General features: G+C 30.0%; 4 protein-coding genes across 4 annotated transcripts; 3 read left to right on the top strand and 1 right to left on the bottom strand.

Moving 5' to 3' along the window:
- Positions 1 to 5,410: 5,410 nt before the first annotated feature.
- On the top strand, positions 5,411 to 6,889 carry LOC126843427 (LYR motif-containing protein 5B). Its single transcript, XM_050580970.1, has 2 exons — positions 5,411 to 5,694; positions 6,538 to 6,889. Exons 1-2 carry the CDS (start codon positions 5,653 to 5,655, stop codon positions 6,760 to 6,762), a joined length of 267 nt encoding a protein of 88 aa, XP_050436927.1. The 5' UTR covers positions 5,411 to 5,652; the 3' UTR covers positions 6,763 to 6,889.
- LOC126843426 (charged multivesicular body protein 3-like) lies at positions 6,395 to 9,784 on the bottom strand. Its single transcript, XM_050580969.1, has 6 exons — positions 9,492 to 9,784; positions 9,370 to 9,430; positions 8,800 to 8,979; positions 8,231 to 8,352; positions 8,076 to 8,171; positions 6,395 to 7,824 (listed from the first exon to the last, which is right to left on the bottom strand). The coding sequence occupies exons 1-6, from the start codon at positions 9,534 to 9,536 to the stop codon at positions 7,660 to 7,662; spliced, it is 669 nt and encodes a 222-aa protein (XP_050436926.1). The 5' UTR covers positions 9,537 to 9,784; the 3' UTR covers positions 6,395 to 7,659.
- A 125-nt stretch (positions 9,785 to 9,909) lies between these two features.
- LOC126843425 (aldehyde dehydrogenase, mitochondrial-like) lies at positions 9,910 to 13,133 on the top strand. The gene is made up of 10 exons (XM_050580968.1): positions 9,910 to 10,327; positions 10,808 to 10,912; positions 10,971 to 11,111; positions 11,209 to 11,455; positions 11,525 to 11,712; positions 11,782 to 11,931; positions 11,998 to 12,135; positions 12,271 to 12,435; positions 12,532 to 12,689; positions 12,840 to 13,133. The coding sequence occupies exons 1-10, from the start codon at positions 10,217 to 10,219 to the stop codon at positions 12,985 to 12,987; spliced, it is 1,551 nt and encodes a 516-aa protein (XP_050436925.1). The 5' UTR covers positions 9,910 to 10,216; the 3' UTR covers positions 12,988 to 13,133.
- Positions 13,134 to 13,757: 624 nt separating this feature from the next.
- Positions 13,758 to 17,087, top strand: LOC126843424 (aldehyde dehydrogenase, mitochondrial-like). The gene is made up of 10 exons (XM_050580966.1): positions 13,758 to 14,148; positions 14,743 to 14,847; positions 14,914 to 15,054; positions 15,152 to 15,398; positions 15,468 to 15,655; positions 15,724 to 15,873; positions 15,940 to 16,077; positions 16,213 to 16,377; positions 16,472 to 16,629; positions 16,778 to 17,087. Exons 1-10 carry the CDS (start codon positions 14,038 to 14,040, stop codon positions 16,923 to 16,925), a joined length of 1,551 nt encoding a protein of 516 aa, XP_050436923.1. The 5' UTR covers positions 13,758 to 14,037; the 3' UTR covers positions 16,926 to 17,087.
- Positions 17,088 to 24,492: the final 7,405 nt, after the last annotated feature.

Here is a 24,492-nt window from a genome sequence, read left to right as displayed (position 1 = left end):
ATTGTGATCCGCGTGCGCGTAAGTCCGAACGTTTAAGTGTGCGGTCCAGAGTAGTACTACGGTAACGATGGAGGAGAGAGGGCACGAGTGGAGGCACGCGGCAACTCATTTATTGCCTCCCAGTTTCGGTGCTGCTACTGTTGCCGCCGACGAGGACGATGGGTCGCAGAAGCTTATTTCCGTTTTTGACTCCGAACAATGGCCGCCGTCACGCTGCTCTCGCCACCGTCGTTGTCCGTCCCAGACGCATAGTGCGTTTCTACGCGGACATCCCGAAGACGCTGTATAGTAATTTATATTGAGTAACAGTGCCATAAAACAATACCAAAACGTAATCCATAATTTGACACAGGACACAAAATATAGGTTTCCGCGGCGGCCTAAGCCAATGGAACGCGCTCCGTCTGGTCCCTCCGGTAAAACCGCGTTCGCATCCTTGTCCAGTGCGAAAGCTATAAGTTGTCGATTATTTTAATTATTGATAACTTGTTTATGTCATTATATTAATATTATGTCGGAACGACGACTTCATAAATGCGTCGCGCAATGCTGTATTTTATTAAGGGGCAACATATAGGCAATATTTATTATGTGGTTATTCTCTTAAAAGAGGCGTACATTTTTAATGATTATTAAACATTATAAACTACAGAAGTATAATATGTATACATTCAAATATGCGTTAAAAAAATATCTCAGTAAAAATCGTCAGGTTTTACATAATCCGACGTAAGTCAGGTGTCAGTATAGGAAATAAACTATAAAGCCAATATCTAAACAAATATAATTTTCAGTTATAATATTGTAACACTCAACAGAGAAACTGTTACTAAAATATAAGTAATAACAATTTGTTGACGTAGTATTTCGAGACACATAATACTAAAAAGTATAAATACTTTATATGATGCAATCTATTTTGATAATTTGACTCTATGATACAATACATATTATTTGTAACTAACTATTCGGCCAAGTGTGTCATTGCCGCACATACGTCGATGTTCTTGGATGGATGTTAATATTATCAAAGAAGATGGGTGCCCCATGGCCGTATTCAGGGGGGTTTCCGGGTTCACCCCCCCCCCCCGAAATTTCATCGAAAAATATTTGTATTACCTTTCCTTTATGTCTTTTGTTCAATTTTTTTTTAAGTATTCCTGAAAATGATGTAAAAAAAAGAAAAAATATTTTGATGTAAGTTTTCTTTTAACTTTAAAGCCTAAAATATAATTAAATAATAATAAATACGTGATATTATCGTTATCGCCTGCTTAGGCTTATGGACACGCCAATGAATTTTAGTTTTTTTCGAATTTCATTGGTGTACCTTATTGGAAGACGTCAATAAGGAGAAATACATTACTTATAGCAAATCAAGCACTAGAAAAATGTCTAGAATTAACGAACCAGTCATATAAAAAAAAAGTTTTTTCAATTATTTTATTTTGAATTTAATATGTAAGAATTTTACTGAGCAGAGAAACTTAAGTATATTTATTTCGTCTGTAGTTAATTCCGGACCCTTACAGCTGTATACAATTAAATTATTATTAATATTTAAAATAAATTACTACATGTTTTGCTTCGTCATAGGGATTGTATACTCGTTTCCAAACCACCTATGAGGTAGAGTATTTGGCTCGTTTTTTTTAATGTGGTATCTCCGTCTACGATGATGCTCAAATTGTATTTACTGTACAACCACCAGAAATGTGTGGTAGGGGCGTTTCAAGCAATTGTGGACTTACGCATAGATGTCGATCCGGGCATAACTTAAGACTAACTTATGACTAACTTAATGACTAAAATATCCCGGTATCGACAGACTGCGCGGCCACACAACAGACAATGGTGGACTTACGCATCGAAGCCGATCCGGGCATAACTTAAGACTAACTTAATGACTAAAATATCCCGGTATCGACAGACTGAGCGGCCACACAACAGACAATGGTGGACTTACGCATCAAAGCCGATCCGGGCATAACTTAAGACTAACTTAATGACTAACTTAATGACTAAAATAACCCGGTATCGACAGACTAGGCGGCCACACCACAGACAATGGTGGACTTACGCATCAAAGCCGATCCGGGCATAACTTAAGACTAACTTAATGACTAACTTAATGACTAAAATAACCCGGTATCGACAGACTAGGCGGCCACACCACAGACAATGGTGGACTTACGCATCAAAGCCGATCCGGGCATAACTTAAGACTAACTTAATGACTAACTTAATGACTAAAATATCCCGGTATCGACAGACTTTGCATATAAGAGAGTACGAAGGAGGTTATCCAGTAGGATCACGGGACAGATATTGGTAATTTGATTTACAAAAAAATCTTGTTGGTGTACAAAATGTTGTGACTTGATTAACTGGACGCAAATTTTAAAGTAGGTAATTAATTTTTACTGAGCAGAAAATGTGAGAGGTTTATGAACTATAACGAGAACGACCACAACGCGAAAGTGAAAAGTTACCAACGAAAAAATTGTTAAAGTAGTTTAGTTCAATTATCTGAAATGACAATAGTGCTAAAATGTGTAAATTTACTTAAAAAAATAAATTATAATTGTGCGGTTGTCCAAAATAATTTATAAAGGGAGAATTGAGAGTGAAATGGCATCATCGTACATAGACCTAATCCACACAGTACTTGACTTAGTAGAGGGGAGGGGAGGTAACTCAATTGTTTAGATATTTTAGCGTAGGTACCTACTAGGTATCTAATTTTACTTCCAAGTGAGACCAGAATATATTATTCAGAAATGTAGGTATTGATTTAGTTGAAAAAAATATTTCCAATAATTACACTCTCTTTTTATAAATTCGTCTGAGGAATACATTACTTATACTAAATCAAGCACTAGAAAAAGGTCTAGAATTAACAAACCAGTCATATAAAAAAAAAGTTTTTTCAATTATTTTATTTTGAATTTAATATGTAAGAATTTTACTGAGCAGAGAAACTTAAGTATATTTATTTCGTCTGTAGTTAATTCCGGACCCTTACAGCTGTATACAATTGAATTATTATTAATATTTAAAATAAATTACTACATGTTTTGCTTACGGGTTACTTCGTATTATTTATACTTATTAGTAAACGTATGATCGACTGCCACGTGTAAATAATTGCACTTGAATCTAAAAAAAAAAATTTAACATAATATTAGTAAATAGTATTTAGTAATAATTGGATTTGGACTTTAGATTTGGGATCTAAATTATTATATATTAAGAGATTTCTACACAGCATGCTGGGTTTTTGCATTACCTACTCTGAAGCCCAAATGTGAAATCGCCCTGTTAGACTCTCAAATGCTTAAATTAATTCACCAACTTTTAAAATTCCAAGTGTTCTTATAAAAGTTTTCTTTTTTTTTTAAACAGTTATTATAAATAACAATGATGAGAGAAGAACATATTGCTGTATTATGTTACATAATATAATAACTGTATGTGTTCCAAATACCTACCATCAAGTCTCCAGGCGTAACCCCTTTTGAGTTTTTGGTCGCCTTCGGATTTTTTTTTGAAATAGCTTGAAGTTACGTCCAAACTTATGGTAGAACATGACAGTAATGTTTAAGTCGTTCGAAAAAGTAATTGTTTTAACGTAAAATACAACTGCAGAACGCTTCGACACAATGCATATTGTTCGCTGAAAATATTAAAATCTAAGAATTTACTTTTAATTTACTTTCAGTATACAATTGCTACGTCTTGTTATTCAAACAACAAGCAGACGTTAACATAGAAACGAATTGTTTAGCAGTTAAAAACTCACATAGAGTCAGCAAAGGTTTGCAAATTTTGTGTTCAAGGAGATCCTATATTATATTATATTATAAATAATAAAGGATCTCTTTGAACACAAAATTTGCTTTACATTATTAATATTAATTTAGCATAGATTGAATTAATTGACAGAGTAATTGTGGTTGATAGAAGGGTGTATACTGTATATTGTAGCTCGCCCAGTATGCACATGCGTTTTATTCAAACAATAATTTATTATAAAAATAATTTTGATCAAATGAAAGATGTAAAACTTAATTAATTAAATATTAATGAAAATGGTTTGGAAATATTTTTAAATAATATGATATGTCATTGTTACTTTTTTTGACATTACACTGGTGCAGACTGCAGTCGACACAACGTCTTAATTAGTGAACAAAAATAAACTTTGTTTTTAATCTTAAATCATATGTATATTATTTCTTTAATTATTAGGATTTAGAAATGTGGTTTTACATTTGTTTTAATGCAATTTAAGAAGTATAGTTTAGAGGGACGGATAGTTTTATTAAGGCCACGATATGATTAGAGATGCCTACTGAAAGATCTTGACGTACTTTCCAACTTCTTAACGCATAGACACAGTGGCGTCATTTGGGGGGGGGGGGGCAGGCGGGGGCATTTGCCCCACACTTAATTTGTACGGGCTGGCCAAATTTTCGATACATAAGGCCGTAAATTATCTGTTTTTTATGTAACTACCTACATTTACTTACCCTATAATAAACCGTCTGAACTGACTACCAAGTATAATAGGTATGAAGGTTTATAATATTTGTATTATTACTGTTTTGTATCTAAGTGTTTTGGAAAAAATATTTATATTTGTAAATGAACAGTGGGCCGATAAAAATGTTGCCCCACCCTAAGAAAAACTGAAATGTCGCCCCTGCATAGACATGAGCCGTCTTCCCTTCTCTCATATCACCACTCACCGGACCCTATTTTCAAACATGCATCAATTTATTATATACTGTAAAAATAGTATAAGGTTTTTTTCAGATGTTGAGATAATAAGTAAATAGGGCTCATTTATATGGAATCCCAAATTGTTATGTCAAAAATGTCATCAGATTTCAGGACTTATATAGGTCTGTATTATACTTATTAAAGGCGTCATATTAAACCTAACTAAAATTAACATGTTGTTTATAAATTAATAATAATTGTAAATACTATCACTACACAAAATATCAACACCAGAACATAAAAATTGAATTTTCAGGTAAAATTTACATAGCAATAAATGCCTGTCTATCCAAGGCAACAATTTATTGTCAATACTCTTTTTGGTAGAAAAAAACAAAAAAAATATCAATAGGATCTATATATTATAGGTATTAATTAGCATTGATTATAAATATTATAGATGGCCCACCGAGACAAATTTTAATTCTGTATACTGACACATTTTTTTATGCTAATTTTATGATTTGTTTTTATTTATTCAAAAATCATTAACCGATACAATAATTATATTGCTTTAGGTGTAGATCATGCATTGACGGATAGTTTACTTTTTGTCATGCGTGCACACTGCATACATTACCGTCGACCTCGATTTATAGAGTTTACTGTTTACGGTTTTCTAGGTCAACTCAATGGTTAGTTGTTATAGTATACACTATGCAGTGCAAACTGCAATACTCACAATAAGTAGTTAATCAGTCTTGCTGTTGTGAACGACTTGTGTGTAGACGGTACAATAGTAGCTAGTTTTTTTTAAATTTATATACTTGGCAGAATTTAATATAAACAGTGTTTTTTTCTTAAAAATTTATACGTAATACACCTACTTGTTATAAGCGTATTCAAACACAATAATATATTATAATAATGAACCCGTGTCGAAAGGATGTGATTAATCTGTACAAGACTGTAAGTTTAAGGGAACAAATCAAATTAAAGTTTTCTGTCTGCTATGTTATCCACGAATCCTAATGTTAAATAAAATGAAATTTTTGTCTTAACAGTAGTTAATAGTATGTTTTTTATTCCTACGTATATTTATTGACCGTTAAATAATTAATATTAAGTAAATCATTCACACAAATCACAATGTCTGAATGCCTATAGTATATGTTAAAAATTATTAACTAACAAGAATATATTTTTGTAATGTATAACAAATAGGTACTTGTTTTTAATGATTTGTATTTTTTACTTGATGTTTATTAAAAACATGTTTACCACATCACATAATATAACAATTGTAATTCACATAAATTTACAAACGGCATTGATTGTTTTAAATTTTATTTATTATTACCACATGTTGCGCGTAGGTAGATACATTATCAATAACAAACATACGCCATGATTGTTTTTGTTTCCCAATTTTTTTTAAAAATTAATTAAGAAATAGCTGTTGTATTTTATTGCATAAACATATTATAATTATAAACAGGTTACAACTCGAAAATATTATATATAAGACTTACTAAAATCAAAGAGCGAAAATTAAAATTAAATGTTGATTACACTATTTTTCAAATACATAATTTAATTTCAAAATTTGACTTTTCAGATCTAATAATTTATTTGCGCAATCAATAGTAAAAATTGACAATTGATTAACTTTTATTTTTTTGTATTAACAATCGTCAGATAATTTGCAGTAATGATTGAAAGTTACAAACACCCAACGAGCCTACTTTTTTGTTAATATAAACATTTTTTAAATAAGACAGATTTTTAATTATTTCTTATTTTTTATTTCAGTTATTACACATGGGCCGTGACTACCCTCAAGGTTATGATTTCTTTAAGGAAAGATTGAAAAAAGCATTTCAACATAACAAAGATGTTGTTGATCCAAATCAAATAAGAACTTTAGTAAAACGCGGCGAGTTTGTCGTTAAAGAAATCGAAGCCTTATATATGCTTAAGAAGTATAGAACTTTAAAAGAAAGATATACACCAGAAGAGACACTGAAAGCAAAATAATTTTCTTTTTGTTTAATATTATTATTTTATTGTATATTTGTATAAAATCTATGTAATGTGTACTTAATATTTGTATTTATTATAGTTAAACCATGTGGAATAAATACATCAACTGATTCATTTATTACACTAGTCATTGCCATTCTTGGTTGAAAAATTATAAAATTAATACAATTTCATACCAACATAATAAACAAAAGAATGAAAATGGAATTAATGGATGTATCTAATATTTAAAGAAGAAAAAAAGGATAAAAAAATAATAAACAATAATTGTGTTACAAAATAAATAAATAATAAAAACAATATTTTTACAACTAGATTAAAGACAGTGGTAAAAAGCGATATATAAATTTAGTTTTGAAGTAAATACATTTTATCATATTTTAGTTATTAAATTACTTATTACAATATCAATAAGCTATTATATATTTAGCGGGAAACTATTTATATTTCCAAGCAAACATCTTTAAAATTTTAATTAAAACGCGTTTTATTAGTAGAGATATTTAAAATATAAATATTTGAAAAACTTAACAATAGATTGCATACTTAGTATTTTAGCTATTTAAACACATAATTTCACTCGTTAATTTCCCCCCCTAAATTTAAAAGAAAAAAGAAACCAACTAGAGAAAAGCTTTCCAAATAATATAGTAGAATAACTAATACCAGAAGAATTAGTAAAGTAATCTAAACTTTAGTCTAAAGCAATATACGTTTAAAAATTTAAAATCTTTGTATAATAAACAAAGAAACGTGTAGATGCTATTAATTTTTCTATTAAAATAAATATTCGTTTTTAATATAATATTGGTTTACAGTTAGTTCACAGTAGTCAACGACATTTTTTTGTTTATTAGAAATACTGTCCAGGTATATTTGTTAAAATTACGTTTAACTTTTTAACGCTTCTAAGCGATTTTTCATATCTTCCAAGTCATCATCATCTTCATCGACTGATTCTATTGTTGTCTTCTGTGGTTGAACTGATCCACCAGGTGTTTCCGTGACAGCCATCGGTGCCTCCCCTAATGCTCCGGCCGTAATTTCCCATAATACCTAACCATTTTTACATGTAAATGATTTAATGTTAGTTGAAAAACAGGTGTCTGATAAAACAATTTTTTTTTTTTTTTTTTGTTAACAAATGACTTTTGTTTGTTCCGAAAAGAATATCTGTCAACAATTTAAGTTTTTTAAATACTGATTTTGAAAAAAAAATCATTTTTGTAAATGCTTAATTAGAGAGTAAAATGTGAAGTTTGCATGGAAATTTATGTGGACTTCTGTTGAAAAGTACAACAATTTACCTTATCAATTTCTGATTGTGCTTCTTCCTCCATATCTTCGGGATCGTCCATTACACTTTCCATAGTGTCGTCTAACATTTCTTCAATTATTCCAGCCTAAAACAGATGAATATTAAAATGATTACTCTAATATGTTTAATTTGCTTAAAGCTAACCTTCGTCATTTCTTTAGACAATTCTCTCATGGTAGCTGCAACTTCGGGTACTTTAATCAAACTATGCATTGTTTGCATTACTTCTGTTGATTTTTGTATCGATCCAGCCATCCTTAAAACAGCTAAAAAACATATTTAAATAGTAATTAACAATTATTCATACAACAAGAGAAACATTTAAAGAGCTAGAAATTTTTCTACCATACAATATAATTGGATTCTATGATTTCGATCTTTTATTATATTAATTACACTTATAAAATCTGATATTTTTATAAAAATAAAAAAATATATAAAAATGTAATGTTTCTATGATTTATACAAATAAGACAATATCAGTCTTGGTAGGTTAATATTAGTTATTTTTTTTAACACATTAATACTTAACCCGTATCTGGTACAGTGATAAATGCGTCATTAGATTTACAATAACAGGTCTGTGAGACCGCATTGTACCAGTTGAGGGTTAATAGTCATTATAATTTAAAAGTAACTTACCCAACCCATTATATTTTGATTTGTACTCATCAAAAAGGTTTATTTATAAGTGTAATAAATATTTAACTAACATAATTGGTTTTCCATTTGCATTTGTATAGAATTCAGATGAGTTTTGGATGCAATTATTTTGTTAATGGTTTTACGAGATCTTAATACTTCTTTAGCAAGGATTACGCATACATCTTTGTTGCCTTTTTTAGCAGCTTCCTTCAGAGAACGTTTTATCTTTTCTTCTTCTCTTTGAATACCTTAAAAAAAAAATTGAATTTGCAATGTTGGTTAGTAAAATATTGTAGAAATAGTTAAACTATAAACATATTGCAAATCCTATTGAATTGATAACACCTAACGATGCACAAATAAAATGTCTGCGTAAAGATTTTCTAAAAACATACATACTATTTATGTATGTATTATATTTTATTAGACTTATAAACTTTGTTATATTGTTTCAATCCAAATTTCAAATAAAATAGTGATGGTAAGATAAAGAAACATATAGGTTTGCAACAACCTGTATTAACTTTCAATTTAATGTATAATGACAACGATGCAGCTGTGGAGCGTCATTGAAGAGAATAACCTTTAAGCTGGATCTGTCGAAATACATTGAAACAAACGAAAAACCTATGAACTACCTCTTATCTGTCTGTCCAACTTGTATCCTTCTTTGCGTACAGTCGACGTCCATTGTTTAACCTAAATACGAAATATATTGTCAATGTAGTCATAGGAAAAATACGCAAATTAAACAACTCACTTGATCTTTAGGATCGACGGTGGTGGATTTGCCAAATATACCCATCTTGTAGGTGGATAACAGAATTTATATAAAAGCAATTATTAACTTACACAACAAACGTTAAAATATTTCATCTCTGGTATACTCTAGATCGACTGTTAATTTTATTATTTCGAAAGCGGTAGTTACGACTTGCATTTAATATGGAAATAAAAAGGCCATATTATTGTTTACTCTTATAATTAATAATCACCTCAGTATTGCTCTTGAGCCATGACTGATGACTCATGAGCTTATCATAGCATAAGCAACCACATTGCACACACCTTATACCTACATGGCTACATCTGACATCACAGAATAGATAAAACAAAATAATAACATTTGTGACGCACATTTTAAAGTGTCCTATATGAAAGCCGGCGACTTGGAGCTGGCCGCAATATGTTATTTAAATGCCATACTTAACGTAAAAACGAGTCTACTCACTAGTGACTATAAAAAATAATAGTCACTACTGATTAATATATAGGGGTATTATCACGCATGTGAAAAAATAACAACGAATATTATTTTGATTAGTTTTTATTACGACAGTGGCCAAATATAATAAGTAAAATAGCTATTTATGCCAGTCACTTGGAAAGTTTTCGTTCTCTGAGATAGGCAGGTTTTTTTTTTAAATTTAGAATCTTATTTTTTATATTTTTAATATTGTGAATTGGAACCATAATTAATACACTATGTATCATTTAATGAAAAAAACCAGCAATTTGCCCGCAGCTTTACAAAGATGTTTTCTGAGTAATGCACCAAAAGCTGCAATACCCAATCCGGATATAAAATACACTGAGGTAGAGTTCAATAATTTTATATATATTATATTATAATACTATGTGTTGTTATAACTTATATCACTGTAGGTTAAGTACCCAATTATTAGAGAAAACATACTAGTGTTTAATGCAGTTGTATTAAAACAGTAAAATGTATTATTTAGTTATTTAAGTTAATGATCACTAAATTAAATTTAGAAAATGTACACATAAAATTTGAAGTCTTAAAAAATACAAGACGTGTTCTTGTTGTTAACTAACTTATAAACCTGTTAAGCCCTTATAGGGCTGTTAAGAGTAATTTTACAATACTTTTATTTTGTTATATGTTCTAGTAGTTTTATTTTAATTATCCAATATTTGAGTTATAACTTAATAATAGGTAGACTGGTTTATGCTAATTGCTTTTAAAATTTATCATTATTTAAATAAAAATTAAATATAACTCATATTTTGTGTTTAAGGATTATTAATTTTTTAATTTTTTGTTTTTTACAGTTGTTTATTAATAATGAATTTGTGAAGGCGACATCTGGTAAAACGTTTAAAACACTCAATCCAGCTAATGGCGAAATAATCGCTCAAGTGCAGAAAGGCAATAGTGTATGTTTAAATATTCTAAAATAAACATGCAAATTATTTAATTTAAATATCAAATTAGGTTGATGTTAATAATGCCGTTGAAGCTGCACAAGAAGCGTTCAAGTTGGGTAGCCCTTGGCGCACAATGGATGCTTCAAAACGTGGAGTTTTACTTAATAAATTAGCTGATTTAATGGAACGCGACATTGTTTATTTGGCAGTATGTATTTTATATTTTATAACCTATTATCAGCTTACAAAATGTGATTTGTCTATTATGTTATTGTAAATGTGTAATTTATATTCTATACTTATAGAGCCTGGAATCGTTGGATAACGGGAAGCCGTATAAAGTCTCATTATCGCATGACGTTCCTGGAAGTATTAATGCATTGCGCTACTATGCCGGCTGGGCTGACAAAAACCATGGTAAGGTGACGCCTATCGATGGCAATTATTTTGCATACACCAGACATGAGCCAGTCGGTGTATGTGGTCAAATTATTCCTTGGAATGTTCCATTGTTAATGTTATCTTGGAAGTTTGGACCAGCTTTAGCTATGGGTAAGAGGTAATAGGAAAAGGTTTAACGCGATTATATTTGTAATTTATGAAATAAAGTTTGTTGAATAGGTAACACCATAGTGCTTAAGCCTGCTGAGCAGACTCCTTTGACTGCTCTATACATTGCTAATCTTGTCAAAGAAGCGGGTTTTCCACCGGGCGTTATAAACATTGTCCCAGGTGACGGCCTAATCACAGGAAAAGCAATCGTTGATCATTTAGGTGTAGACAAAATTGCTTTTACAGGGTCCACAGAAGTAATTCAATTTATACTACATGTACCTATCAATGTATTGATTAATTCAACAATAATCGTATTATGACAGGCCGGTAAACTTATTGCAGAAGGTGCAGCTAAAACTAATTTAAAACGAATAACACTTGAACTTGGCGGAAAATCTCCCAACATCATATTCAACGATATAGACATTGATCAAGCTGTACAAGGAGCCCACTATGGTTTGTTTTATAATATGGTAATTTAAAAAATGTTAATCAAAATTTATTAAAAATATTGTTACTTCAGTAACATTTCATTTCAGGGGCAATGCTGTTGTGCCGGTTCACGAACATTTGTACAAGAGTCAATTTATGATGAGTTTGTCGAGAAAAGTGCAAAACTTGCTGAGAAACGCATTGTGGGCAATCAGTTTGATCCGAATACAGATCAAGGACCTCAAGTAATTTTTTTAATTGTCTGCCTATATGTATTAAGTTTATAATTCAGTATAAGTAATGTCAGTAGTATACGCTACACACAGCGTACATCCCATATGTCTTCACCGCTGGCATTAAGGTTCATAATGTTGTTACAGGTTGACCAAGAACAATTGACTAAGATTCTTAGTTTGATAGAAAGCGGTAAACAACAAGGTGCTCAGTTAGTCACTGGTGGGTCTCGTGTAGGAGATAAAGGATATTTTGTACAGCCAACTGTATTTGCAAATGTTAAAGATGACATGAAAATTGCAAAAGAAGAAGTAAAATCTTTAAACGGCTGCTATAGTTTATTCATTATTAGATTATTGTAACACATCATGGTGTTAAACATTTTAACTGTTGAATATTTTTTCTAGATTTTTGGACCGGTACAACAAATATTGAAGTTTAAAGATTTCGATGAGGTCATAAGTCGTGCAAATAACACCGATTATGGTTTGGCAGCAGCCGTGTTCTCGAAAAATATTGATACGGTCAACAAAGTAGTGCAAAGTGTTCGAGCTGGAACAGTTTGGTTAGTAGTCAAACTTATTTCATAAAATACATTAGCTGGGTCTAGTGTAGCCTAAATGTACTATAAAAGATTAGTCATTGTTACGAATATCTTACACATATATTATTATTATTCTTAACTAAATTATCAGAAAATATTATTTTCAATCAGGGTTAACTGTTATAATGTATTTGGAGCTCAAGTACCATTTGGCGGATTTAAAATGTCTGGTCTGGGACGTGAGATGGGGGAATATGGTCTCCAACCTTACACGGAAGTGAAAACTGTTATTGTGACTACACCTCAGAAAAACAATTGAACTGTGTAACATAAGTACCTTATTATTTTGTTATAACATATTAATATTATTTTGTGTCATACATTTTTATTTTATTTTTACTTAAAAATTACTGTTTAATTTTGTTACACACAATTGTAATAAAATATATTTTTTATTTTTTTATTAATTCAAACATTAATTTTCGTGATTTGTATTTAACTTTAAAAAAAAAAAAAAACTAGAAATAAGCTTTATATATATCAAATTTATATAAATGTTGTTTTTTTAATAAATAAACTATAAATTATAGTTTTTATATCCAATTATTTTTAAAAAAAACATTGAAAGTAACAATATGGATATATTTTTTGAAATATAATCTAAATAGGTGGTTAACGGAATTTATATAAAAGCAATTATTAATTACATAACAAACGTTAATATATTTCATCTCTGGTATACCTACTTAGTACTTAGTTGATTGTTAATTTTATTGATATTTATTAATTATCATCACACTTTTGACCGTGATTATCACATACAAATTTTAATTCAGCTTATCATAGCATAAACAATCGGTTTGCACACACCTTATACCTACATGGCTACATCACGGAATATAATATTATTATGTGGCGTAAAGTATTTTTATCAGTAAAAAATTATTAAATAATAATATTTGTGACGCACATTACAATGTCCAAACATATGTTTATATAAAACAATGTTTCTCGATTGATGTGACAGCGTGATACGGTCCTACACGAAAGCCCGAAGCCGGCGATTTGGCCTTGGAGCTGGCCGCAATATGTTATTTGAAAGCCATAATTAACGTTAAAACGAGTCTACTCTCTACTGAATAACATATAGGTATATTATCACGCATATGAAAAAATTTATCAACGTATGTTATTATGATAAATATTGGTACGCTTACGGCAGTGGCCAGATATAAAAAGTAAAGTAGTTGCTTATGCCAGTCACTTGTAAGTTTTCGTTCTCTCAGATAGTCAGGGTTTTTTTATTTTTATTTAGAATCTTATTTTTTATATTTTTAATATTGTGAATTGGAATCATAATTAATACGCTATGTATCGTTTAATGAACAAAACTAGCAAGTTGCCCGCAGCTTTACAAAGATGTTTTCTGAGTAATGCACCGAAAGCTGCGATACCCAATCCGGATATTAAATACACTGAGGTAGAGTTCAATAATTTTAATAACTATATTATATTATAATATTTATGTGTTCTTATATCACTGTAGGTTAAGTACCCAAGTATTAGAGAAAACATACTAGTGTTAGTTGCAGTTTTATTAAAACAGTATAATTTATTATGTAGAGTTATTTAAGTAAATGATTACTAAATTAAACCTAGAAAATGTATACATACAATTTGAAGTTTTAAAAAATACAAGACGGGTTCTTGTTAATTAAATTATAGTTTATTACACCACTTAAACCTAATGTTTTTAGAGTAGTTATACAATACTTATTTTTGTAAAATGTTCTAATAATTTTATTTTATTTTTTGGTAATGTATTATAAGGAAATTTATGATTCAGTGATTTGATATATTTTTGTTACAAAAAAAAAATATATTAATTGAATTTCTTAATTCAAAAACCCCCCTCTATATGTAATCAATATTCACATTAAACATTTTTTTTTTGTATTTTATCTAACTTTTACACTTACCATAGAAATCTTTTATATTTATATTAATTATTAGTTAATATTTTTATTGGTAGAATGTATAATAATTGGACTGGTTAATTTTTTGTTATTAACAGTTGTTCATCAACAATGAATTTGTAAAAGCATCATCTGGTAAGACGTTTGAAACACTCAATCCGGCTACTGGCGAAGCAATTGCTCAAGTGCAGGAAGGCAATAGTGTATGTTTCAGTATTTTAAAATAGTCATGCAAATTTTTTTATTAATTTTTTCAATTATCAAATTAGGTTGATGTTAATAATGCCGTTGAAGCTGCACAAGAAGCGTTCAAGTTGGGTAGCCCATGGCGCACAATGGATGCTTCAAAACGTGGAGTTTTACTTAATAAATTAGCTGATTTAATGGAACGCGACATTGTTTATTTGGCAGTATGTATTTTATATTTTATAACCTATTATCAGCTTACAAAATGTGATATGTCTATTATGTTATTGTAAAGGTGTAATTTATATATTATATTTATAGAGCCTGGAATCGTTGGATAACGGGAAGCCGTATAAAGTCTCATTATCAGATGACATTCCTGGAAGTATTAATGTGTTGCGCTACTATGCCGGCTGGGCTGACAAAAACCATGGTAAAGTGACGCCTATCGATGGAAATTATTTTGCATACACCAGACACGAGCCAGTCGGTGTTTGTGGCCAAATTATTCCATGGAACTTTCCATTGTTAATGTTATCTTGGAAGTTTGGACCAGCTTTAGCTATGGGTAAGAGGTTATAGGAAAAGGTTTAACGCGATTATATTTGTAATTTATGGTATAATGTTTGTTGAATAGGTAACACCATTGTGCTTAAGCCTGCTGAGCAGACTCCTTTGACCGCTCTATACATTGCTAGTCTTGCTAAAGAAGCAGGTTTTCCACCGGGTGTTATAAATGTTGTCCCAGGTGACGGCCCAGCAACAGGAAAATCAATTGTTGATCATTTAGGTGTAGACAAAGTTGCTTTTACTGGGTCCACAGAAGTAATACAATTTATACAACATGTACTATTTATGCATTGATTAATTCTACAACAATCAAATTATTACAGGTTGGAAAACTTATTGCTGAAGGTGCAGCTAAAACTAATTTAAAACGAATAACACTTGAACTTGGAGGAAAATCTCCCAACATTATATTCAATGATTCAGACATTGATCAAGCTGTACAAGGAGCCCACTATGGTTTGTTTTACAATATGGTAATTTAAAAAAAGTTACTCCAATTATATAAAATATATCGTTACTTCAATAAAACTTCATTTCAGGGGCAATGCTGTTGTGCCGGTTCACGAACATTTGTACAAGAGTCAATTTATGATGAGTTTGTTGAGAAAAGTGCAAAACTTGCTGAGAAACGCATTGTGGGCAATCAGTTTGATCCTAATACAGTTCAAGGACCTCAGGTAAATTTTTCAAATGTGTGCTTATATGTATGAACTTTAAAATTCAGTATAAGTAATGTCAGTAGTATACGCTACACACAGCGTACATCCCATATGTCTTCACCGTTGGCATTAAGGTTCATTATTTTTTTACAGGTTGACCAAGAACAATTGACTAAGATTCTTAGTTTGATAGAGAGTGGTAAACAACAAGGTGCTCAGTTAGTCACTGGTGGGTCTCGTGTAGGAGATAAAGGATATTTTGTACAACCAACTGTATTTGCAAATGTTAAAGATGACATGAAAATTGCAAAAGAAGAAGTAAAATTTTAAACGGCTGCTAAAGTTTATTCATTATTAGATTATCGTAACACATCATGGTGTTAAACATTTTAAATGTTGATATTTTTTCTAGATTTTTGGACCGGTACAACAAATATTGAAGTTTAAAGATTTCGATGAGGTCATAAGTCGTGCAAATAACACCGATTATGGTTTGGCAGCAGCCGTGTTCTCGAAAAATATTGATACGGTCAACAAAGTAGTGCAAAGTGTTCGAGCTGGAACAGTTTGGTTAGTAGTCAAACTTATTTCATAAAATACATTAGCTGGGTTTAGTGTAGCCTAAATGTACTATAAAAGATAAGTCATTGATAAGAATATCTGAAAATATATGTTATTATTCTTAACTAAATTATCAGAAAATATTATTTTCAATCAGGGTTAACTGTTACAATGTATTTGGAGCTCAAGCACCATTTGGCGGATTTAAAATGTCTGGTCAGGGACGTGAGATGGCTGAATATGGTCTCCAACCTTACACTGAAGTGAAAACTGTTATTGTGGCTACACCTCAGAAAAACAATTGAACGGTGTTAAAGAAGTACTTCTTAAACTTTTACTTAATAATTTTATTATAATATATTAATATTATTTTGTGTCATACATTTTTATTTTATTTTTACTTAAAAATTACTGTTTAATTTTGTTTCACACAATTATAATTAAATATGTTTGTAATTTTTTATTAATTCAATCATTCATTTTCGTGATTTGTATTGAACTTTAAAAAAATAAAAAACTATAGTTAAGCTTTATAAGAATTTTGTTTTCCATTTTAATTTATTATTTTAAAAACATTGAGAATAACAAAATGGATTATTATTGTCTGAAATATAATCTAACATGTTTCAGATATAACTACTTTAAGATGTTTTTACTACTGATGAGTCATGATTATTGATAATTCATATAATTAGCTAAAATTAGAAGATAACAAATGAAGTATTGAAAAACAATTATTTATATAGACCACAAAACTCATTTTGAAATTCTTTTTAGTTTAGCCTATGCTGAAATAAGTATACAAATACAATGGCGAATTATTTATAATTATACACTGATAATATGGTGTATAAATATTCTTAAATACTGTACACTTTTTTTAAATTTTTATTATTTTTTTTTTATAGCTTTTATTTAAAATATTGTAGCCCAACGATTATAAGAATAACATTAATAATACAGACTAAAATTAAAACAGAAAAAACAAACTATGTACATGATTACATAGAAATATAACATAAAATTATTTACTTAAATATGAAACCCAGCATCGAGGATGAATTTGAGGAAGGATTGGATGATAGGAACAGAGTACTGTACACTTTGAAAAGGTATATTAATTAGTGCAGTTCACCATTTTCACAAACTTGACACAAAAGTAAATTACTCTTTCCTCAAAGACATGATTAGGTTAGGTTAGCCAGGCAGTTTGAAATGCCTGCCATGACGCGTCTCGACGAAAATTCTTTATTTCTAGTTTGCATATTTGTTTGGTTTGCTAAAATATGACTTTTATGAGTGTAACATTACTCTTTAATTCCATGGCGATTTACGTAGTATAGAAAGTTCATCACATTTTACTTATTAGTTATTAGTTTACTTGACCTTATAGTTTACTTGACCGCTACTATCTACCTACTTTTTTTTTATTATAATATATAGAGAGAAACGACTTTTATTCAAAGTGAGCTGACCATCGTGTTGGTTGCTAAAAGACACAGCATTCTATTAAATATACAAATACTGAAATACATAAGACAATTTTAAATTTATAATACAAATAAATAGATGAGAAATATCATAGATGATATACCAACTTAATATACTTTATCAAAATCAGAATCAAAGTTATTTCGGTCGTGTTTAGAATATTAATATACTATATGAAGGTGAAATCGAATAAATACGGTACGTTCAAATATTCGTGTGATAGCCTAGGAATTATAAATGTCTATAAAATTATAAGACGACAAATGAATAGTTTACTACATGTTTTCATTGTTTCTAAATGTTCAATTTGTCATAAACGGTTGAGCCGATTTCTACAGCGTTTGCCGTTGAGTCGGATGACCTAAATTTTTGAGCTTCAAATAGCTCTCGAGTCTCGTTGATAGAATATTTTTAACTTAGCTTCTTTTTATTTTGATATGTTAACATTGAAAAAGTACTGGAAAGAAACTCGCTTTTAATTGATTTATCTAAAATTTTCAGAACAAATGGAGAATTCCTTTTTTTTTGTAACAGAGCATACTGAAATTCTGCCCAATTTTTTATATAACTAGGAACATAAACACTTTTTCGTTCATTCCTTCATTCATATTGCATAAAATGCAAAAAAAGAAGTACAACTATCATTTTAGACATAGTTTTTGAAATAATAGGGCGCCACATCACCTATTTATTTAAGAATTAAATATAGGAATTTTTAAAATAAAACTTAATTAGCTATAAATCAATTTAGCTAAGACTTTTAAAGTGATATATTAATATAATTTTAGACATAATGACTAGGGAGTAGGGGCACACATTATTAGAAATACACAGTTTTAGTAAATTGTAATGTCCACTCATAGTCATAGGTGTTACAAATAACAGCTAAAACATAGTAAAACATGTGTTTAAAATCAAATAATATAAAAGTAATGACATAAATATTTTCACACTACTTACAGAAACATATCAGGAAGTCATATAATCATAACATATGGTATGAACGTAAGCCCAGGAAAATACTTAAAATACTTTAAATTATTACTGTCAATTTTATTTTATACAATTAAATAAATTATATTAAAAATCAGAAAAACAAGTTGTCATGTTTCACATTGTAAACTAATTCATGTTAAATTAAAATAGTATTTACAACATTTCGGAGAGTATTTAAAATTATGTCTTTGTTTTTACTTATATAGGTAGGTAACTACTGCATTCTCTAAGATAAATGTAAAAAAAAATTATATATATACATATATATCTGATGTCCGCATCATGCTAATTAGGTAAAAGGATAGATTTTTTATTTTTATAGTGCGTCGACAAATCAAGTCCCGGAATAACTTGAATGTAAATTAAATTAACTATGCTCTTATCCAAAAATGCAATTATAGCTGTCTTAATAATGTTAGGAACCCGGAACCTTCAAACTATAATAGTTCGACGAGGAAATGCAATGCAAACCCAATGTCTTTTACTAGTATTGGATTGCTTGATTAATAAATCATGTATAATTTATAAATTAAAATGTGTTGGCCTCTTTCAATATAGGTACTCTCTAATAGCACAACGGTAAGTTTATGTCTAGCCCAGGACGTATCGCTCAGTGGTAGGCACGCACGCACGTCTAATTTTAGTTAACATAATTAATGGACTCGGAAAGATGCTGAGACTTTGTTTTTGTTTAATTAGTGTTAACGATTCTATCAATCAATAGACACTTTATTAAGTTGTCATAATAAGATATATCTATAGTCTAATCGCTTACAAAACTTGTCGCGCATTTGGCGTGTAACAGATACGTTTACACGAGTGTATTTGTGTATAGAGAAATATTAAACAAATCCTTACACAAAAGAAGTATTGTTGTATTAGTGTCTTTGAAAATATTTGTGAAAATTTCACTGTCGTTTTTACTAACGACATATTATTATGGGTTTTAACCGAATTGAATAAAGATGTTATACGATATATAATTATCTCAAACTGTGGATATAAATGACAAAACATAAACTATTCACCAAGCTAATCCAGCTTTAATTACGCTGCATTCAAATATAATTGTCTATTTCGTTCGATGCGAAGCTGAGAAGTTATTGTTTTTACAAATAGTTATAATTATATAATGATGTATATTTTCTTATGTCGCTTAATTATCTACTGTACCGATTTCTATAATTACCCATAAGCACATCAATCGATTAGAAATCATATGTTAGTAATACAGTAGAATGATAATTATATTAAATTGAGGAGACGCCTCGTAACTAATATTTGGTGTGAAAACGGACTATTATTTATTGTAAAACGTCACACAGCGAGTTCAGAGCCAAAATATATGTTTTACAGTCAAAAAAGATAATATTTTGCTGGTACACACTATTCTTTTACGCACGGTTAACAGAAGCGTTTTGAAAAATTTACAAAGATGTTTGTATGAATTGAGAAATTACATTTATATTTTACATACCTCTATACACAGACAAATAATTTATTCTTATTATATTGACTTTACTAATAAGTGTAGTTGTTTTAATTAGGTAGTCTATTAATTGAATATTTAATGTATGGCACTAATGTGTTACATTTTATAGCCTACACATTGTGGGTCAGAAGCTGATTTGCATTTTTAAGTATAAATCTGTCAAATTCTTGTGACCCACAATGTGTAGGCGAAGAAAATGCAGTGAAAACTGAAGAATTAATATAATTATATTTAACTAGATAAAATAGAGTAACTTCAACGAGTCTAACGAGTCTTCTTGCCGTTGAGTGCCAATTGAAAATCAAGCTGTAGTTGAAATATATGTTTTTAGATTAAATTAAAAATAATTACAAATATATACACAGACGGATGAATAAATTTTAACTATGTATTATTGGTTTTAATTTGTTAAAATATATAAATAAAAATACCGTGAAAGTGTTTCAAGTGAATCGGGTCTGTTACTTTAATTCAAAGTTGGAAATTTTTCAAATAATTTTTTTTAAAATGATTTTTTAAATAAGAAATTATTTGAATATATTATTATTTGATGGAAAAAATAATAGTTTCATTGTAGAATAAAGAATAATGTTTATATTTTTATTTGAACAATAATACAATTTAATAACATCATATTTAATAAAAAGGTCATAGTAGTTTTCAGTGATGTTTTAAAATGCACCTATATTGAAGTTTGTTTCTTTACCTGAAATTAATTTGTGATTTTTACCATCAACACTAATAGTCGCAATTTGAGATTATTCGTTAGATAGGCTAAACAAAAACTCTTACCATACATTTTTTTTTCGGATAATGGTATATTTATGATATTTATAATTTATTAGAATGAAAATATATTCGGAAATTTTGTTTGTTCATTTGAATAAATTGTTGTTTGAAAATAACCGAGAACAAAATTATGGTCAGTTTAGCGAAATTTTTAATTAGTAATATTATTTACCTTTATAAATTGTTATCGGCCGATAACCTCCTAACCGGTCTAGTGTAGTCCGACAATGCTCGTTTACCACTCACCTGACCCATCTTTGTATGCTTATAACATATAAATTAGATCGAAATACAGTCCACTTATTTTAAGTACATAAAAATAAATTGGTGTTAACTGATAAATCAGTTTAATTACTACTTAATACGTTATTAGATTTGTTTTGGGTTGTTATTTGTATTTAATTAAATTTTGCCCAACTCTGCTTACATTTCGGTCTGCTGAGCATTTAACCGTTAAGGTAAACACGTTGCGTAGGTATAAATACTTAGTATTCTTAACCTAATTTGATGATAGCATACATCGTATTACAGACGCGCCTGCTAATAATAATTTATAAACGATTTTTCAAGCTCTTAATATCTTAATGTCTTCGCATCTGTAACGAGGGTGACGGGATTGGAATATTTCAATATATATTTTAGAATTAATGTGGGCATATAAGAAGTGCTTCAAGACAGCCTAGCATACAGAAAACTAGTTTCGGGAACATGTTTATTTGTTCTGTTGGATTTCGGTCAAGACAAGCGGTTTGACTGTTATTAGGCAGTTTTCTTCTTTTCCGGGTTGTACTCTAGAAACCAACGTTAAGCCCATTATTACATGTGATATTGTAATCGTACCAAGAAGTTTAAATAAAACTCGAATGGACGTTTAAAAATATTACTACTGATCGATGACGGTACTTGCAATGGTGTTTGGATTAGCCGCGGCCCGCGAGACGCAGTGTAAGTGCATGTATACTATATAGATGATAGGTAATAATAATAATAATAATAATAATAATAATAATAGAATTGAAAAAGAAAACTGGGCCACCCTAGCAACCCACTGCACAACTTAGCCCTATTGACTGGGTACAAATGATTCCAATAACAACAATAATATAATTATACAATCAAAATCCTATTGCACCATAGCCCTGAGCGCGCGTTGATCAAACAATTATTATTTTTATTGTTGTTTGAGAAAAATAATACTGCTGAATCACGAATTAGAGACACTGCACGTCATGTATTACTCTTGACTTTTATTATTCGATTGTTTATATTGAATTACTACTTATATATATATGTTATATGCTTTTATACTGCTATAATTGAAGCAGTTGTCATCGTAGTAGATACTAGGTATAGAACTAAATGTATTTCATCCGCAGGCGAACCCCAATCGTCGCAGGACTTGCACTTTCGATTTGGGATATTATGAGTGTATACAGTATATACACATAAAACGGTCCCATTACTGCTTTATTGTAGTATACTTAATTTTTTTTTATTTCTTTGTAAACATTATACTCGGATATAAATTTTAAAGATAGGTTTATTATCGTTACAACGACGTTTATAAACAATGACGATAATGATAATTATTGTACGTGTAAAAAAGAAAATCCCATGATGGCGGCGTAAATGATCCGACCATAATATATTATATTTTCATTGTATTTCAGCATGACCGTGGTCCACAGCCACGCTTTGGCGGTGCTACTAAAGTAAGCTAACATATTAATTTATTTTCAAGCCTTCGAGTACGACGTGTGAACATTTATCTTGCAATCAAAATTCATCAGTTAATAATGTGTCCCACGGTGTAGTTATTTTAATTGTTACATGCATTAGCTTTCATATCTTTACTTGAAATTATAGGAGGGCGTGCTAATCATGTCGAGGAAATGCATTTTTCTAAAGAACTGAGCAGTTTAAACGTAAAAGTAAACCAATTTGAAGTTACAGTGCAAGATCAAAAATAATGATTCAGTTATAGTGGAGAAATAGGCTTCATTTTTTTTTGTGGGGTGGGGGAAGACTCAAGCCCTTCTAAACTTACTTAAAACTTACCCGCAGGGTAATCGACATTATTTATTCTTCAGTTGATCTTATTGCTAATGCTGTAATATATAATGAATTATTTTCTCAGAAGTAATTATTAATATCATATTCACTATTTTTCAGCACACACTTAATAGTCATAATTTCACATTAAAAAAAATCATATTCAAAACGTTAAGTACCTATCTAAAGAAAAAATTGGAGCTATAAATTATGTGTCGACAATATCGACTCGACACTGTTTGTTAGGTTAGGTCCTGTTGTGAATGTACATTGTGTTATGAATACAAACTGTGTTTAAAACGAAAAAAAAATTAGTATTCACATTTTTTACTTCGATAGATTAGAGTATCATGTTATTTATATTTCTGTTTACGAGCGGTGAAAGTTTTTAAAATATAACTGTTTGTATAAATAATGTATTCGATACAACAATCAATCAATTCCACTTTTAAACATTTGTTTTAGGATATAGAAGAAAATATGTTTACGTTGTGACGCTATATAGTATTTAAATCGAATTAACTATGTAGCCTTTAGGTTTTAATTATAAAAAAAGTAGTTAGCTTGAAAATAACAAACAACTCGCCGAAGCCAAAAAGTGTGTGCTCTTAAATACTGACAAGAACTCATTTTATAAATAAGTACCTACTTAAAATCGTTCATAGTGATCTTGCTATACGCATTAAAAAAACGTCCCTATAATGTATAGTTTCACTTGTTTGAGGTAATTTTTACTCGTGAAACGTTTAAGGTGTTGCAAATGGCTTTTGTGTTAATTTTTAAGATTAAGTCTCAGCCGCGTTCCAAGGCAGCTCGAACGCAGACGGCCTGCCGCATCCTGTTTTGACGCGATTCGTTGTACCGCATCAACTATTATAATATGGTTACTGGTAAGGTTACCTGTCCTCGGTGCAAACGTACTCATTAAAAAGCGTTAAAGTCTCCTTGGTTAGGCTACAAGTCCCCTCTAAGGAGCACATGCACTAATTGGCAACCCGTGGCGGTGACGGGGCGCGAAGAGAGGAGAACGCCGACATAGGTACGACCACTAT

This window comes from Adelges cooleyi, unplaced genomic scaffold, assembly GCF_023614345.1.
Source record: "Adelges cooleyi isolate 19-005CV unplaced genomic scaffold, UGA_ACOO_1.1 ACOO_flye_CR_arks_rails_tigmint_CR_PRNA_574, whole genome shotgun sequence".
NCBI classification, from domain to species: domain Eukaryota; kingdom Metazoa; phylum Arthropoda; class Insecta; order Hemiptera; family Adelgidae; genus Adelges; species Adelges cooleyi.
Note: the sequence above shows the minus strand (reverse complement) of the source record. Positions and strands in the feature narration are given on the sequence as shown.

Coding starts and splice junctions, on each gene's coding strand:
- LOC126843427 (XM_050580970.1), top strand. CDS start 5,653: ATGAACCCGTGTCGAAAGGATGTGATTAATCTGTACAAGACT. Junction 5,695..6,537: donor TGATTAATCTGTACAAGACT/GTAAGTTTAAGG, acceptor TTTTTATTTCAG/TTATTACACATGGGCCGTGA.
- LOC126843426 (XM_050580969.1), bottom strand. CDS start 9,536: ATGGGTATATTTGGCAAATCCACCACCGTCGATCCTAAAGATCAA. Junction 9,431..9,491: donor CCGTCGATCCTAAAGATCAA/GTGAGTTGTTTA, acceptor TTTCGTATTTAG/GTTAAACAATGGACGTCGAC. Junction 8,172..8,230: donor TGTCTAAAGAAATGACGAAG/GTTAGCTTTAAG, acceptor CATCTGTTTTAG/GCTGGAATAATTGAAGAAAT.
- LOC126843425 (XM_050580968.1), top strand. CDS start 10,217: ATGTATCATTTAATGAAAAAAACCAGCAATTTGCCCGCAGCTTTACAA. Junction 11,456..11,524: donor TGGACCAGCTTTAGCTATGG/GTAAGAGGTAAT, acceptor TTTGTTGAATAG/GTAACACCATAGTGCTTAAG. Junction 12,136..12,270: donor ATACAGATCAAGGACCTCAA/GTAATTTTTTTA, acceptor ATGTTGTTACAG/GTTGACCAAGAACAATTGAC.
- LOC126843424 (XM_050580966.1), top strand. CDS start 14,038: ATGTATCGTTTAATGAACAAAACTAGCAAGTTGCCCGCAGCTTTACAA. Junction 15,874..15,939: donor ATGGTTTGTTTTACAATATG/GTAATTTAAAAA, acceptor ACTTCATTTCAG/GGGCAATGCTGTTGTGCCGG. Junction 16,378..16,471: donor TGAAAATTGCAAAAGAAGAA/GTAAAATTTTAA, acceptor TATTTTTTCTAG/ATTTTTGGACCGGTACAACA.